Source organism: Tiliqua scincoides, chromosome 3 (assembly GCF_035046505.1).
Source record: "Tiliqua scincoides isolate rTilSci1 chromosome 3, rTilSci1.hap2, whole genome shotgun sequence".
Lineage (NCBI taxonomy): Eukaryota > Metazoa > Chordata > Lepidosauria > Squamata > Scincidae > Tiliqua > Tiliqua scincoides.
The window spans coordinates 148,575,855-148,593,077 of record NC_089823.1 but is presented as its reverse complement, the minus strand read 5'-3'; the positions used below and the strand labels follow the sequence as shown (position 1 = coordinate 148,593,077).

The 17,223-nt window shown below is 49.8% G+C and overlaps 2 protein-coding genes across 2 annotated transcripts; one reads left to right on the top strand and one right to left on the bottom strand.

Moving 5' to 3' along the window:
- The first annotated feature begins 373 nt into the window (after positions 1 to 373).
- On the top strand, positions 374 to 2,823 carry EGR2 (early growth response 2). Its single transcript, XM_066621706.1, has 2 exons — positions 374 to 551; positions 1,604 to 2,823. The coding sequence occupies exons 1-2, from the start codon at positions 374 to 376 to the stop codon at positions 2,821 to 2,823; spliced, it is 1,398 nt and encodes a 465-aa protein (XP_066477803.1).
- Positions 2,824 to 13,700: 10,877 nt separating this feature from the next.
- ADO (2-aminoethanethiol dioxygenase) lies at positions 13,701 to 16,944 on the bottom strand. The gene has a single exon (XM_066620810.1). The coding sequence runs from the start codon at positions 16,899 to 16,901 to the stop codon at positions 16,158 to 16,160; it is 744 nt and encodes a 247-aa protein (XP_066476907.1). The 5' UTR covers positions 16,902 to 16,944; the 3' UTR covers positions 13,701 to 16,157.
- Between the last annotated feature and the right edge of the window lie 279 nt (positions 16,945 to 17,223).

The window sequence follows — 17,223 nt, the reverse complement described above, 5'->3', positions numbered from 1 at the left end:
CGGATCCAGCCACTCCGGGCACGCCATGCTAATTGCCCACGTGACGAGCCTTCCCCGTTCCTCAGTCCTTATATGGGCAGTGACGTCGCGGGCATTCACGGCTTCCCAATAAATACTTAGAGCAAGACTTTCCACCTCCCGAGCGGCAATTGATTAAAACGGCTCTGCAAGGGACACACACCGACTGTTACCACAACATCCTCCCAGCAGCTCCTGGGCTCCGGTGCCAGGAGATCAGGAGCCTCCTCCCCATCTATGCCCACAGACGCCTGCCTCCCAGCGCTCCATACTGGAGGACAGGCACCCCCTCTCCCTGCGTGACCACTACACGGCAGGCACGGCAGGGCTGCTCTCCGCGCTGTCCGTGGAGCAAATGATGACTGCCAAGACGATAGACAAAATCCCGGTCAGTCTCGGCGGCTTCGTGCACCAGCTCCCCGAGAGCATTTACCCCGTGGACGACATCGCGAGCACGCTGCCCACGCCAGTGATCAACTTTCCCAATGGTGACTTGGGAGGACCCTTCGACCAGCTGAGCGGTGTGACGGCAGGTAAGCCGCCTCTCCCCCTCCCGAGGCAACCTTGGGACCTCTGGGGGGTGGGTGGGTGAAAAGGGGGCGCCTTGAAACGGGGCAGAGGTGGCGATGCTGCCGTCTCCGTGGTCGCAAAGCTGGATCTCTGCCTGTTTTGGTGGCAACCTGTTTAAAGATCTCAGTGAGCAGTTAGTTAGCAGGCAGGGCCAAAAAGACCTGCAGAGCCCCGGCTCCAGAGCTGGAGAACTACAACACCTGAGAGGAGACCCCACCGCTCTCCTTCCCCCCCTTTCTGAAGGGCTGCAATGAATACATCGGTTGCCACTTGCAGCGGGAGCCCACGGGATACTGGGTGCTCTACTCAATCCGGGGAAGCCCTACTAGTGACTTCAAGCCCGCGGAACCTCTCCTGTGCGCGCTGACTCGCAGGCACGTCCCACTGTGTTCAGCTATGCACGGGTGGGGGGGGGGGGCTGTCGCAGTGGTTTAGGGTCTCTTTGCCCACAGCACTGAAGAGTTTAAGAGCCGAACCCTATGCATGTCTACTCAGAAGTCAGTCCCATTATAGTCAATGGGGCTTACTCCTGGGTAGGTGTGGACAGGATTGCAGCCTCAGCTAGCTTGTTCGCACTGCCGGTGGTTTCAAGGAGTTTGTGGGATGCAGTGAAAGTGAAGGGGCGAACAAAAGTGAACTTGGGTTATGTGGAATTGTGGGTCTCCTTCCATTTTTGTAACTTTAATGCAGCCAACAAAAGTTGGACCTTACCCCCCTCACAGCCCAATCCTATGCGTGTCTACTCAGAAGTAAGTCCCATTAGAATCAACGGGGTTTACTCTCAGGAAAGTGTGGACAGGATTGGGCAAGACGCGCCCTCCCCCTGAGAGGAGGGCCACACGTCGTCCCCTTCCCCGGGTAGCAAACCAGGAGCAGAGGCGAGGGCAGGCAGGTGTCCGTGCGGCGCGAGCGCGAACTGATGCTGACTTGCCCTGGCAGGGAGAAGAGGCTGCCTGGGCGCTGCTCGAGAAGAGCCCCTCTGATGACCCGCCTTTCTCTCCCCTCCACCCTCCAGATGGCCTGATCGGCGTGGACATGAGCGACAAGCGGTCCCTGGAGCTGCCCTACACCTGCAGCGGCTTCGCGCCGCCCTCGCGCGGCCAGCCCTTCACCTACATGGGCAAGTTCTCCATCGACCCGCAGTACCCCGGCGCGGGCTGCTATCCCGCCGACGGCATCCTCAACCTGATGAGTGCCGGCATCCTGCAGGGGGTGGCCGCGCCGCCGCCCGCCTCCTCGTCGTCGTCCTCCTCCTCCTCGGCCCCCTCGTCGTCCGCCGCCTCCTCGGCGTCCCCCGGCTCCCTAGGCTGCGCCCTGGCGCCCACCGCCGGCGAGCTGGAGCACATGTACTCGCCGCCCCCGCCGCCCTACTCCGCCTGCGGGGAGCTCTACCAGCCGCAGCAGCCGCAGGCGGCGCCCCCCGACGGCGCCTCGGCGTTCCTGGCCGCCCCCTCGGGGCCCTTCCCCCCGCCCCCTTCCTACCACCACTCCCCCAAGGCGGTGCCGCCCGCGGGAGCCGACGGCGCGGGCCTCTTCCCCATGATCCCGGACTACGCGGGCTTCTTCCCGCCGCCGCCGCCCGCGCAGTGCGGCCAGCGGGAGCTGCACGGGGGCGCGGAGCGCAAGCCCTTCCCCTGCGCGCTGGACTCCGCCCGCGGGCCGCCGCCGCTCACGCCGCTCTCCACCATCCGCAACTTCACGCTGGGCGCGCCCCCTGCCGCCGGCTTCGCGGAGGGGCCCGCCGCGCCGGGGCCGGCCGTGCGCCTGCCGCCCGGCGCCTACGGCAGCCCGGCCCACCTGCCGCTGCGCCCCATCCTGCGGCCGCGCAAGTACCCCAACCGGCCCAGCAAGACGCCCGTGCACGAGCGCCCCTACCCGTGCCCGGCCGAGGGCTGCGACCGCCGCTTCTCGCGCTCCGACGAGCTCACGCGCCACATCCGCATCCACACGGGCCACAAGCCCTTCCAGTGCCGCATCTGCATGCGCAACTTCAGCCGCAGCGACCACCTCACCACCCACATCCGCACGCACACCGGCGAGAAGCCCTTCGCCTGCGACTTCTGCGGCCGTAAGTTCGCCCGCAGCGACGAGAGGAAGCGCCACACCAAGATCCACCTGCGCCAGAAGGAGCGCAAGGCCGCCGCCGGCGCCTCCGCCGCGCCGCCGCCCGCCTCGCTCTGCCCCGGCGGCTCAGCCGCGCTGGCCTCCTGCGCCTCCAGGACCCGGACGCCCTGAGAGCCCAGCCTCGGCTGTCTGCTCAGAAGCAGGTCCCTGGCGGTCCGTGGGGCTTGCTCCCGGGAGACTGGATGGGGCTGCAGCCCGAGTCGCCCCGGCCGGCCAGCGCTCAGCGTGGGGCCTCCGCCGAGCCGGTCGCCCGCCTCCCTCTGGCACTCGCGTGTTTGGAACTGCGCCTGGCCAGGCTGGACCTGAAGCGCCTTTGCACACTGCGCGCGCCCCGCTCGCTCTCCAAGGGGAGAAAAGGAAGGAGGTGCGGGCGGGAGGGAAGGACTGGCGCCTGCACTTTAGAGCTGCATTCACACGATGCAACCCCCCACCCGAGTCAAGCCATCCACAGGAACCTCTGCTCTTGCCAAAGCTGCCCCCCAAACCAAGCACATGGATCGTTCAGCGTCCAACAACCCATCCTCAGCGGGTCTACTCAGAAGTAAGTCCCATTATGTTCAATGGGGCGTGCTCCTTGTGCATAAGATTGTAGCCCAAAACCTCCATTCTTTTTTGTTTTTCCCCCTCTGGGCAATAGCAATGCAGCTGGGAAGCTGCTGTCCCAAGAGCCCAAGCCTATGCGTGTTTACACAGAAGTAAATCCCATTAGAGTCAATGGCTCTTACTCCCAGGAAAGTGGGGCTAGGATCGCAGCCCAAAGCACGTCGACTTCGAGGGCAGCCCTGATGATGAAAAGTCAGTGGAACGTACACGTGTTCAGGATTGAAGTGCTACTAGGAAGAATTAAAAAAAAACAAGTGCAATGAGGACTGGTCGAGACAATAGGCCTGGCAATATCTGCCTCCCCTCTTTTCCCCTCCAAAAGGTACTTTCCAGATTTTAAATGACTACTTTTTTCCCCACCACCTTGTATATTTCCCCCTTCCTGTATTTTTTTTTTTTGTGCCTACTCTTTTTAAGACAATGTGCACTGTTCTTCGCCTCCCCCAAGAGAGGAGGGTTAGCTTCAAGTGGACGGATCGGAGAGGTTTAACTTATTATTTAAACTAAGGGGGCTGTACATAAGTTCTCTGATGTCTGGGTGCATGCAATCGTGTTGAACTGTCCTTGGTGCCTTTTCTGATGTAGACAATGGTTCAGTGGCTGCATGTACATTGGCTGCCTTATTAATTATAATGGGGGTGGGGGAACCACAGCAGCAACAAAAGTTTCCAACCCTCTGATTTTACTATAGCTGTATATTTCTGCCCATTAATATTTGGATTTTTTTTTTCTAGAAACTCTATTTTTGTATGCACTGTTTTTTGTGACTTACCAAGTGTTGCTTTTGTAGTAATAATAATTAAAAAAAATCAGAAGAGAATGTAAATAATCTTTCAAGGGCTAACAAAGAAGTTGTTGGCTCTGCACAACAGATGAAAGAGAAATGATTTATTCTAATAAGGCACAACCACTAACTGGAGCCATCCCCAAGAAAGGTGGTTTTGTCATGATTATTGTGTAAATAAATGTTTTGTGAAAAAAAGAAAAAAAATCCTGTTCTGTCATAACATTCTGGTCACCAGTATATCTCTCCCATGGATACTGGAACAAGGACCACCCTCATTGCACCTCTTAGAGTTCGCCTTCATACAAACAAATAAAAAGACTGCAGGGGGAAGGTAGTTTGAACATTCAACTTTTTGATCCCTTCTAGCTCTACTGATCATATTTCAGGGTACTTCCAGATGGGACATTTAGTCTGGGATTGACATATTTTGTTCACACACTCTTAATGGGGGTTTCACATAATGTTGTTACCCATCCATTGCCCACTCATGTTTTCTCATGCTTATAAATCATCACACATTAGTGTAATCACCACTAGTGCATTGCTATTGTTTTTGAGAGGTGCATGCCCAGGAAGAGTAAGATGGAGGGTCAGTCTATTTTGCCCCCCATACACATACTCTCTACTGCTGTGTGGAAGAAATATTACAATTTCCCATGTGACTACAAGCAGGAAAGCAACAACTGGCTGGTGCTACAAGGAGTCCATCTGGAAGTGCCCTCACAAACACTGGAAAACTTGCAAGACTCTTGTTTTTATTGTAGACTTGGATTCAAAGCCTAGGCTATGATACTAAAGTTTTCATTGACTTCAGTGGAATTCTTGACTTTCTCCATGTACATTTGTTATCTTTTTCATTAAGCACTAGACAGAGTGACTGGCCACAGGTAGCCTAGTGAGCTTCATGGCCACGTGGGGGTTTGAACCTGGGTCTGCCGTGTCATAATTCAACACCCTTACCACTATGTTCATATCTCATTAAACAACATAAGTGGAGCAGTTTTTAGATGTTGTGGTTTGATCACAATATTAGCATCTGGGGTAATCTGGAAGTGGGGTTGTTATAAGGCAGGGGTGCTCAATAGATCGCGAGGCAAAATGAGTAGATCGCGGAGTGCTGACCCCCCCCCGTCAGGTGCCTCTGGGAGGAAACGCCGGGAGTAAGGCCCATTGTACTCAATGGGGCTTACTCCCAGGTAAGTGTGGCTAGGATTGCAGCCTCACAGCCTAATCCTAGGCATGTCTACTCAGGAGTAAGTCCTGTTATACTCAGTGGGGCTCAAGGTACACCAACATACATTGTACACATAAATGTTATATGTTATGATGGCCCAAACATTGTAAAAAAAAACTCTGGTAGATCTCCGGGCCTTGCTGGGTTTCAAAGTAGCTCTCGAGCCAAAAAAGTGTGAGCACCCGTTATAAGGGATATTCATGATATTCCACAAGGAAGCGAGATTCAGCGGATATGTCCTTTTAAACATTCAAAAGTAACATTTGAAAGTTGTTGAAATTTGTTCCCTTGTAAACTCCCTTTGTAAATATGGCAAAACTAGGATGTAGTAGAGCCAAAGTTAAGCATTCTCATGCCATTGATTTCAGTAAAAGAAATGCAGTCTGATCCTATGTATGTTTACTCATTGTATGCAAAGGGTCTTGCTTGTAAGTGCAGAGGACTGCAGTGTTAAGCATGGGCTCTTCAACTAAAAAGCTTCTCACACTTCATGTAGATTGAAGAATCTGCCATAATCCATGCAGTTCCTTTGTGCCTCTCCCCCTTGCCCTTCTTCTCTAGGAAAAACAGACAATATTGTGAAACCAGGGTCACAGATGAATTACTGTAGTTCTTTTCGAAACTGAAACGGTGCACGCACAGTATGGTCAGCTGTTTATCTCTCTAGCAATCACATCTACTTCCAGAGAAATGTGCTTCTCTTAAATCAAGTATGTTTTGTGTCAACATTGTCACTATGTTGTTCCTGTTCTTCCAGTGTGGCCATCCCAGAGACTTTGGCCTGGTCCCAAAGAACTGTGAAACTGGTTCCACAAAACAGTGTGGGAGAGAAGCGCAGCCGCTCCTGTGCATGTTCATTCAGAAGTTAGCTGCACAGAATTTAATAGGCTGCAATCCTAACCTCACTTACCTAGGAGTAAGCTCCATTGACTATAATGGCACTTATACCTAGTAGACAGACATAGGATCAAGTGTACTTTATGTCTATAGGACTTCAGTAGAACAATGTGCTCCTATACACATTTGCTTAGAAATTGATCTTGTTGAGTTCAGTGGAACTTACTACCAAGTATGCATGGCCTTTGTCATGTTTTTCTCAAACAGCCTTCCATGCCACATGGCAAACTGCTTTTGAAATTGCAGGTATGGCACAGAGCCAGTAAATTCAAATGGACTAGCAGAAAGCCTGACCTTAGGTAATTCATTGGATCCCAGCCTTCCTTTCAAATTGTGAAGGTTGGGTGTGCACACAGGTCTTTGCTTACTTAATGCAAATTTTATCTGAGGTTGCAGGACACTCTGAAATTACAGAAATCTGCCTGCTCGAAATGGGCAAAGCTTCCTCCTCTACTTTGTAAAGAATTGTATAGACTGAATCCCTGAATCTAGCAGCACTTGAGCTCAGGGGACTTCCCTGATGAGTAATAAATAGAAATGTTAATTCAGATTAGGGCATTTTTGACTCATTACTGTTCCATGATTTCAGGCAAGCTAATTGAAGCAGGCTCAGGAAATAAATACCACACCAATCAACCAAAGGCCCACTCGGAGAGAGCTACTCTCAGTGCTGGGATGGGCAAGGAGAGGTGTCTGTGGCTTTGTGAAAGAATTCTGAAGAACATCATGGTGCTAACTGAGTTCCATTTCAACTAACCAAAAAGCCGACCACAGTAAACGGTTCCCTTTGGTTTAAATGCCTCTTTAACTCCAACAGCTCTCTCCGAAAATAGATATAGGAAAGTTGAGCATTGTTTTAGTGGAAACAGTGATAGCTTCAGACTCACTTTCTGTTTAGATCAGTCTTGCAAAAAGGCCCACAGATGTTTCTAGCTCTGCAAGCATTTTTTACTTGCCTGTCTACCCACAACATAACTATCGTGGTCATGCGTGGCTTAAAAGAGAAGAGAACACCCCTTTCTAAAGCCACAGGCGAGTGGATACTTGCAAGTCTGGCTTACACAGGCTTTTCAGAGTTCATTACTGGTGCTGTTATGCTTGCACATTTATTACAACCAATAGTACTGTAGGCACAGTGATGTAGCATTGTCCCCATGCGCCTTTACAGTGCTTCTGTACACTTGGTGGCTGGCAGATGAATGTGTCAACTGCCTGCACTAAAAAGCCCTTCAGGCCAAAGAGGTGAAGAACTACTGTGAAGGCTCACTTGGTAGTGTTGGATCTGTGATGGCACTTTCAAGATATATCATCACACTGCAGTCATAACTGATAAGTATATGGCAGCTAAGCCTCTAGTCTTGACCAAGAGTGCTTAGCTTCAAAAGTAATATGAGCTTGACAAAGGCAATGGGAGCAAACAGGGCATGACAAAGTGTAGATATGGAGGGAAATAAGTGGGATCTCTCAAGGATGTGACTTGGGACTAGTGTTTTTTTTTTCTTTTTAAACTTGTTCATAAATGATCTAGAATTGGGGTAAACAGCAAGGTGACTAAATTTGCTGATGGCACCATGCTATCAGAGTAGTAGTACATAATTAAGTACTCCAAAAAGGATCACTCCAGACTGGGTGGGAATGGAAGCCAAAAGGCAAATACGGTTCAGTGCTAACAGGTGTAAAGTGATACACATTTGGGGGGGGAGAGCCCAACTTTACATACAGTATAAGCTGATGGGGCTTGAGCCAAGGGTCAGCTGTCAATGATGAGCCAAGAAAAAAATCTGGGGTTGTGATGGATAGCTCAGTGAAAATGTCAACCCAATGCACAGCAGCAGAGAAGAAAGCAAATGCCATACTTTTTAGGCCAGGGGTGTCAAACTTGTTTCATACAGAGGGCCGGTTAACATTCAGGGTGCCTGCTGAGGGCCGGAAGTGATGTCATTAAGCAGAAAGTGACGTCATTAAGCAGCTGATGGCCAGAAATCAGCACCTTGTTCTCATATAGAAGTTCATTAACTGCAAATGACATAAGAGAAAATACGCAAATCTTGATCATATTTCAAGATATGGGAAAGCCCAATTTTCACGTGGGCTGCTGTTTCAGTGGTAACCTCAGCACTGCTCAGCAGCTGAGAGCCTGAGGGCCGGATAAAAAGCTTCCGGGGGCCGCATCTGGCCCCCGGAACTTATGTTTGACACCCCTGTTTTAGGCCATTACGAAAAGGATTAAGAATGAGACTGCAATCTTATCCTTACTTACCTGGAGTAAACCTCATTGAACATAATGGAACTTACTTCTGAGTAAACACACATAGGATTGGGCTATAAGACTGCTAATATTATGTTGCCCCCATATAAATCTATGGTGCAGTCACATTGGACTGCACATTTGGAATACCGAGTACAGTTCTGGTCCTCCTTTCTCACAAAATATATTGTAGAGCTGGAAAAGGTACAAAATAGGGCAACTAAAATTATCAGAAGGCAATAGCTCTTTCCTAATGAGGAAACACTACATCTGAGGCTTCTTAGCTTGGGGGAAAAAGGCAATTAAAGAATGAACGCAACTGATAGCACAACCCTAAGTATGTCTACTCCGATATTAATCCCCTTGTTTTCAATGGGGCCTACTCCCAGGAAAGTGTGTATGGTTGCAGCTTGAACCTTGTACAATGATGCCTGATGCAGAGAGGATTTCTTTCTTACTCTAATAATCATATAACCAAGGATTATCCAATGAAACTAACTGGCAGAAGATTTAGGATGAAGGTACTTCACAGTCAGTGGAATTAGTTGCTGCAAGGTGTGGTGATGGCCATGACCTTGGATGGCTTTAAAAGAACATTGGGCAGTTTCTTGGAGAACAGTATCAATGGCTGCTATTCATGATGGCTATGCACTACCTCCAGATCAAGTGGCAACATATTTCTAAATACCACTTGCAGGAAAGCAGTGATAGAAGAGAACTATGCCTCTTTCTCTCCTGCTGGCAGGTCACTGCAGAAACAGAATGCAGATAGATGTGACTTTAGCCTAATCCAGCTTTCTTCTCTGCTTCAAACTCAACCACAGAACACTGAAAGTGCCAGAACGAATTGTTTGGGGATGGTACTATTCAATTAGTCTTTGGGGAAATTAAAGAAAATGCAGTTTTTGCTCACTGTAAAGATCAAGTGACCTATCTGCTTTTCCTGTGCCAAGGTTTCCCAAAGGGAGGTGAAGGAGACCAGTAGGCATCTAGTGGAAGGCAAGGACTTCAATTTTCAAGGCTTGTGGATAACAATGTAAACTTATTTCCCCAGGTTTCCAGGTTTGAATTAGGTTTTCTAAGACAATGTCAATGGCAGATATAGCTTCCATACTACAACACGCAACTGGATTTCTGCTAGACAGGCCCATCCCCACTTCAAGTCCTTCTAACACATCATCTTCTTTTGAAAATGGTTTCTCAATTCTCAACCCTGTGTGTGTGTGTGTGTGTGTGTGTGTGTGTGTGTGTGTGTGTGTGTGTGTGTGAGAGAGAGAGAGAGAGGGGGGGGGGAGAGAGAGAGAGAGAGCAAGCCCTCTAGATTTGTTCTAGACTTGAAGACTAGACTCTTCTTTCATTTCCTACAATAAGATCTACAGAAGTATTATAACCTTTTCTGGAGAACTGAAGGAGGAGGAACAAACAATAGTTTTTGTAATGTGGTATTTAATGTCTTAGTGTATGCTGGAATTCATTTTGGGGTGTGCAAGTCTCTCCACAGGTTGGACATGCCTCTCACGGTTCCATATATTAATGGCCTCCCTGGATGCAGTTATATCTTCTGCATCCACAGCATACCTCTGAAAATGTAAATGATGAAAACTGAAACAATCCACAAATGCTACAGCAGCTGAATGTTAGCCTGCCATTAGAAGCAGTAAGATCAACTACAGATGGCAAATAGGTTGAAGTCACACTGAACAAAATAGAATCTGGAGTAAATCACTTCAGACTGTAGATGAGAGGCTGCATTTCTGTAATCTTCCCTGTACAAAAACCTGCCACTAGAGACTTGGTACAGGGTGACCCAAAAAAACCAGAACCCACAAATCTTTGAATAAAACTGTTAACTTTAATTTTTCTTCTTTTTTCTTTCAGGGTATACAAGTCGACTTTGTGCATGAAATATTGGAACAATAATCTTCCCCAATATGTCTTGGTCAACCAAGAAAAAGTTTCTTGAAATTTATTGGACCTTTGTAGGATTTAATAAAATTTTTATGAGTTCTGTTTTTTTTGGGTCACCCTGTACTTCAAGAAAAGAGGTTAAGCATCACTCTGGCAAATGTCGTTCAAAAAATACAAACCCCTGCCTGCAATCTGGTAACACTTCTGGCGACACTATTATGATAGTATATGCCTAATAAAGGTTTGTTGTATGTTGTTGTATGTACTATTATGATAGCTTTTCATAGAAACCCACATATTTAAACATTTTTCTACATGGTTTGTGGATCACTCCTTCAAGATTGTTTTTAGAAATGTTCCTCTGCCCTAGGCTGTCAAACTTAGATTTCAGTACCTTTAGGAAACCATCATGGCATTTTTTATTTTTTTTAAATCAAATGTTATTTGTGTATCCAAACATTTTGGGCAGCCCAATTCTATCCATGTTCCCCTGCATCGATGCAGCAGCGCCTGTGTGTCTTGCAGTGAATCCTGCAGGGGAATTTTGCAGGCTGGAGGTCTCCGAGGCAAGGGGACATGTGTCCTCTTGCCCTGGGGAAAGCCTCAGCAGCTACAATGGGGCAGCTCGGACCCATGCCTATTAAATCGCTGATGAAAGTCCATGTTGTCCCCATGTTGGTGGATCAGGCCCAGAAAGGGGGGTAGGATATACCACGTGCCAGCACTGCTGATCCCACATCCCCTCCAGGGCCCTATCCACCCTTCCCTGCCCCATTATATCTCTCCCTGTGCTGCTAGGCATGGAACTTACTGTGTCCAGCAAGTGTTGCTCCCTGGGCCCACCACTTCGGCCGAAGTGTTGCTCCCTGCGCTGGTGTGACGACACAGGTCTTTCTGCCAACGCTACTAACCGGCATGCTCTCACAATGTGCTTTACGGCATGTTTGCGACAGTCTGTGCTAGTGGAGCACATGCTCCGCCACTGCAGAATGGGAACAGAATTAAGCCATTAATTGAACAATGAAATAGAAGGGTTCTCACATAGCTTGTAAGATAGTATCTACCTTCCTTGTTAATTTTAAATTTAGACCAATGTAAGTGTGGGCATTTTAACCACAGGAATATTCACTTTTAACAGGCAAGTAGGTTTTCCACTGAGAGTATGTAACAACCTGTACGTGGCTATGAACTACTGAGTGGATGCATTTAAGGATTACTTCTAGAAATACAAACCATGACATTGCCAGAAGAGCAATTCCCTTCGGCCCACCATTTCTACCTTCCACAGATATTCAGGTCATGATCCAAAGGGCTTATGTGCAATGTTCCAGGTGCACAATAGGGCTGTTCTGCAGCCCCCTCCCCAGCTGCTCCTACATGGTGAGGAACCCATGCAAGCAACATTTGATGCCATGTGAAAGGAAATAAAGGGCAGCAGCAACCACATGCATGGAGAAGCTGAGATACCGTCTGCTCAGTCACGGGGCTCTTTGGATTCTAACCTTATTCAATAGTAAAACTCAATTGTGTCCTTAAACCAGTGACGCCCAAAGTTGAGACAGGGGTCCTCTGAAAACAAGGTCCCTGTATGGACCGCAGCTTGTCCTCCTGGTAGACCTGGGCACCAGGACTTTCTGGGACGTTGTGTCTGTTGCCCAGCATCCCAGAAGGCTGCATGATAGGGCGGCCATGCAGACATGACTGCCCAGAACGTCCTGGTGCCCAGGTCTACCAGCAGGACAAGCTGCATGGGAGCAGAACTGAAAGGTTCACTCATCAGGTACATGGATCCACCTGAACACCGGCCCCGGCCCCGGGCCCTGCCTTAAGCCATAATAAGTAGACTATAGTATGAAAATAATAAAGGCTAGCATTAGAGTAAGAATGTACTGAGAGAAACTCATACTGCCTTCAAGTGTCCTAAAAGATAGTCTATTTCCAGATTTTCATTCCTTCTGTCACCCTATGTTGATTTTATATTGTTATAACATGATTTCATGTTCTGCTTCCTATGGCAAAACTGCTGCTGAACTCCTGATCTAAATGGTATTAAAATTTACCAGAACCAGAACCAATGCACAGAACACAAAGCAGTATTATTTAACTTGTTTTTCCAGTATAATTCAATGCAGTCTATGTACTGTTTTCTCACATTCCATTAAGCATTTGTCTTCACTAGGAGAAAGCACATGTGTTATCGCAGCAAGGCAACTTCTTGCTTAAGAGCCCAATCCTATGCTCTGGCTGTGCTGCATCCTGTGAGGCCATAGCAGCAGCTGGAGGTCTCCTTGAGATCTCCTGGGACATTGATTCCCCTACCCCATGAAGAACTCCGGCTGTCCTGATGGACCTACTAGGACCCTTGCCAGCAACTTAGCTGGTACAGAACCAAGGAGACCCATATCAGGCTCCACAGTTTGGGAGGGTAGATATGATTCAACAGCAGCCTCTCCTTGCCTTCCTCCCACCCTGAAATGTCAGCAACAATACTTACCACAGGACACTCTTACCCAGCATCCCACTAGCATAGAGGCCCAGTACCAACTGGTGTGGGCCTTTTTGCTGGCACCACATGTTGCCCAGCGGCAGCAAAGTGCCTTATGGCACTTTTGCAATAGCTGTTCTAGGGCAGTGCACGGGCCAGCAGTGCTACCCTGGTGTAGGATTGGGCTATCCGTCTTTTTCAAGTGGTATGTTAACACACCACTACTGTATCAAGTGTTCCCCCTTCTGCTTCATCCTTGCCCAGTATCACTAGACAAAACAGCTTTGGTCAACTACAGGTGGGGCCACTTTATCCACAGATTCTGCATCTGCAGATTTGCTCCACCATGAATACCGAACTCCTGGAATGCCCCCCATAGACCTCCCAGACATGACCAGAACTTCATCCAAAAAATGCTCCAGGTGGCTTTCTGAGCCTCAGAGAGGCCACGCACAATGCTTCATAGCCTCTCCTAGGCTCAGAAAGCCATCCAAAGCATTTTTTTAAGATGAGGTTGTTTTACCCAAAGTTTAAAAAAAACAACAACTCCGGGTGCTGTTCTGAGCCACCGGAACACAAGGCTCCGGTTGGGTTTGGAGCAAAGGTGGGCTCCAAACATTGTGGATTTTGTTATCTACGATTTTCTGTATCCACTGAGGTTTGGGAACAGAACCCCTGAGAATAAAGAGTCGCTAAACTTGGCTAAGGCATCTGTCATAACACAAAGAAAACTGTTTTATGTTACGATAGGTTAACACTTGATTGCAATTGATGGAGGAAGAGTACCAGAAATGAAATCCAAAAACAGAAGGCAGGTGCTTGGGGACAGCCTTGAGAAAGCCATTTATATGAAGTAGCACACCAAGTGAGGGTTTGCTTACAAAATATATGTTGTTGCATTTTGTCTATGACTTAAATCAATAATCAAAATAATCAAAATTTGAAGCATTAAAGTACATTTGAAGCACTTATGTAAGTACCTCAACAAGATCACATGCACACCCTGCATTAGCCACTAACACAGCAAATGTGCAAAAGAATTCCACAGAGGTTGATAAGTTACTTAGAGCGTAAACAGTGCTCTGAGCCAGTGCAGGCCCCCTGTGCCGACTCCCGAGTGTTGCATATGTGCCATAAGGCCTGTGCCGGCCCAGGAGACCCAGATATGGACACTGTGCCGGCCCAACAGGTGCATCAGGCAGCCTGGCTGTTGCAGCGCAGGTTAGGATTGGGCTATTAATGAACCGTAATTCAACAGTGTTAAAGTATACCAATACAAAAACCTAGATCTTAAAAACTTAGCCAAGGAATGTATATTAAGTTGTATAGTATGATGAAGTTTTCCTGCAAGAATGCATCCAACAAGCACTCCTGTGACACCCATGCTTTGGGCAGGGACTGCTCAATACTAAACCAGCAGAGCAAATTTATTTTTCTCACCTTTTAATAGAAGTTCTGCAAAGTAACTCTATAAATAGTAAAAAGGAAAATTACTTCAGTACAACAACTGTTTACACACAGGTGTATGTACATCTGGTTTGGAGGAAAAAAACAGAGATTAAGAATCTACCTGCAAATAGAAAAATGTTTATCTTCCATTCTGTACAAGACTTGTGCCAAAAGCTGAGACTATTACCATCAACTGTGTAAAACAACACTGTTCATAAGTTGCATTATGTTATCCTTCCACATACAAAGCAATGGAACTTCGCAGAAAATCAATCAGAAAATAGTCAAAACTATACAAACAAATCATTGGAAAATGTCATATCTAAAAGGCATTATTTTAACACATCAATAAGCTCCCCTCTATTGTGGCAGCACCCATATGGGATGAGACCTTAATTTCAATTAGGTACCAGACCATTTCCTCTCCAGGTAATTAAGTATCTTACTTCAGCAATACTTCCCCAAATACATCCTGGAGGGCAGAATAAAGATATTGCCCATCAATTGCAAAAAGGATATTGAATTGGAAAAATATGGGAACTGCCCAAAAATGACTTGGACCTTTATACAGCACTTAACTAGCAAGCCTCAGAGAAGAATTCTTATTGCCTTTATTCTTTCAACAGCAGCAAAAGGAAAAAAAAAGTGAAGGTTCACAAATCAAAGTGTTTTTCTAAATTAAGCCAAGTTGTGCCTTTGGGGGCAGGAACATCCAGGTGCCTGAAACATCAAACGTTACTGCTCTTCCTGATCTTCACATTAGTTAGTACGAATAAATACAATGGTACCCAACTACTTTGCACCCATGGAATTGGAGAGGTAGCCTCTGATTTTGTAGCTTCTCTTCAGGAAGGGATGTAGGATACAATCTGTGCCCTGAGTGGATGATGCAGATCCTCCAAAAGCCACATATCTGAGACACACCTACCACAAAAAGCATCTCAAGTCCACATTATTGGCAGGAAGAGGCAGGAACCAGCTTAGTGTTCTTAGTTCACATGTAGAGTTATTACAGAGTTGCTGTGCTACTGAGGGGGAGGCCGAGCATGAGAATTCACCTCAGGAAAAACCCACTGGTATGCGCACCATAGTGATTTCAGGTGGGTGGAGGAGGGCCTGCTTTTCCCCCCACAACAAATTCATTAATACAGATGCAATGTTTACGTATCTGCCCACCGCTCTGGCCAACAGATTCCACTTCTTGATACTCTCAAAGCACCAAGAAGCAAACCCACAAGAAGCAGCAGCAGCAGAACACGCTGACCTATCTCCCAGCACGCTGAGATGCACTTGAGAAAAACTGGCATGCTGCATAATCAGTGGTGCAAGAACTATGTTGCTATTATTATCATGATTATTACTACTCAAAAAGCATTCCTAGCCCAGGAAAGGGCAGGCCAAGTATGACTTTGAAACCCCCAGCGTGGTCGCAGGACCTGAGGGGTATCAACAGGGCAAGAACCTGTCCATTGCCTCGCAGCGGGCATCAATGAGGAAAGGTGGGCTCCTGATGCCTTCCAGTGAAGCAGGTGGGTGGGCGAGAGGGCAGGGGCACTGGTGAGTCCCAACTGTGGGTGATGCCAGGTGAGCAGGGGCACCGGTGAGTCCCCCCTGCGGGTGATACCGGGTGGGCAGGGGCTTCAGGGAGTTCCCCTGCAGGTGATGCCAGGTGGGCAGGGGCAGGGTGGTTCCCTCTGCAGGTGATGCCAGGAGGCAGGGGCATCGGTGGTTCCCCCTGCAGGTGATGCCAGGAGGCGGGGCATCGGAGTCCGCCCTGCAGGTGATGCCGGGAGGGCAGGGGCATCAGTGAGGGCGAGGCCAAGCGGAGCCCCCCTCACGGGGACACGCGGGGGCCTGGGTAGGGCTCGCTTCCGCACCAGAAGTCAGCGGCCTGGGTGGTCTCCAGGAGCCAGACCTCGGCGGGCAGGGCGCGGGGGTCGGGGGGCAGGTGGCCGTCGAGCGGGCGGTAGTAGTGGCAGTCGCGGCCGTGCTCGGGGTCGTAGGGTGGCGCGAGGATGTCGAGGAAGGCGGCGGGGCCGTCGACGGCGTCGATCTGGTGCAGGTTGTCGGTGTGCGGCGAGAGCAGGCAGGGCGGCGAGGCGGGCGTGTAGAGCTGCTGCGAGCGGAGCAGGGCGCGGTGCCGGCGCGGGGAGGGGCCGGGGGGCGGGCCGGGGCCCGCGGCGCCCTCCCCCGCGGCGCTGCCGTGGCCGTCGGCGTCGGCGAGCGGAGCGTCGAGGCAGGCGATGCGCAGCTGGCCGTAGAGCACCTTGAGCAGGCCGTTCATGCCCGGGTGGTCGTGCAGCGGGATGCGGGCGCCGGCGCGCAGCACGAACACGCCCATGCTGAAGGCCTCCGTCTCGCAGATGTGCATGTAGCTCACGGGCGGCTGCAGCGGCCCCGGCACCGCCGACGGGCCCCGCGGCGCCAGGCGCAGGTCCTCGGCCCGCACCTCGCCCAGCAGCTGCCGCAGGCGCTGCAGCTCCTCCCCGAAGCGCGGCCCGCCGCCCGCCGCCCGGAACGTCAGCCGCGCCTGCCGCGCCACCCGCTGGATCAGGGAGGCCATGTTGTCGCGCGGCATCGCGGCCCCTCCGCCGCCGCTGCCACTTCTCTCCCCGCAGAGGCTGCCGCGGCCTCGCGCATGTGCCCACGGTCCCGCCCTCCCTCCGTCGCCCACTGCATTCTGGGGGCTGTAGTTCCCGGGCTCGGGCGCACAGGCAAGAGAACGCTGGTGGCCAAGGGGATCGGTGCGGGGATCGTGCTGCAAAAGTGGGGAGCGCGAGCGAGACGGTGTCCAAGGCCGCCTTCCTTTGCGCCCACTGACCACAATGGGACTTACTTCTGAGTAGACAGGCAGAGGGTTCAGGGACGTGTGCTGGGTGGGGAGGCAGGTGAGGCAGAGC

Excerpts from the sequence above, each read along its gene's own strand:
- EGR2 (XM_066621706.1), top strand. The coding sequence starts at position 374 with ATGATGACTGCCAAGACGATAGACAAAATCCCGGTCAGTCTCGGCGGC. Across the intron at positions 552-1,603 it reads GCTGAGCGGTGTGACGGCAG|ATGGCCTGATCGGCGTGGAC; the intron begins GTAAGCCGCCTC and ends TCCACCCTCCAG.
- ADO (XM_066620810.1), bottom strand. The coding sequence starts at position 16,901 with ATGCCGCGCGACAACATGGCCTCCCTGATCCAGCGGGTGGCGCGGCAG.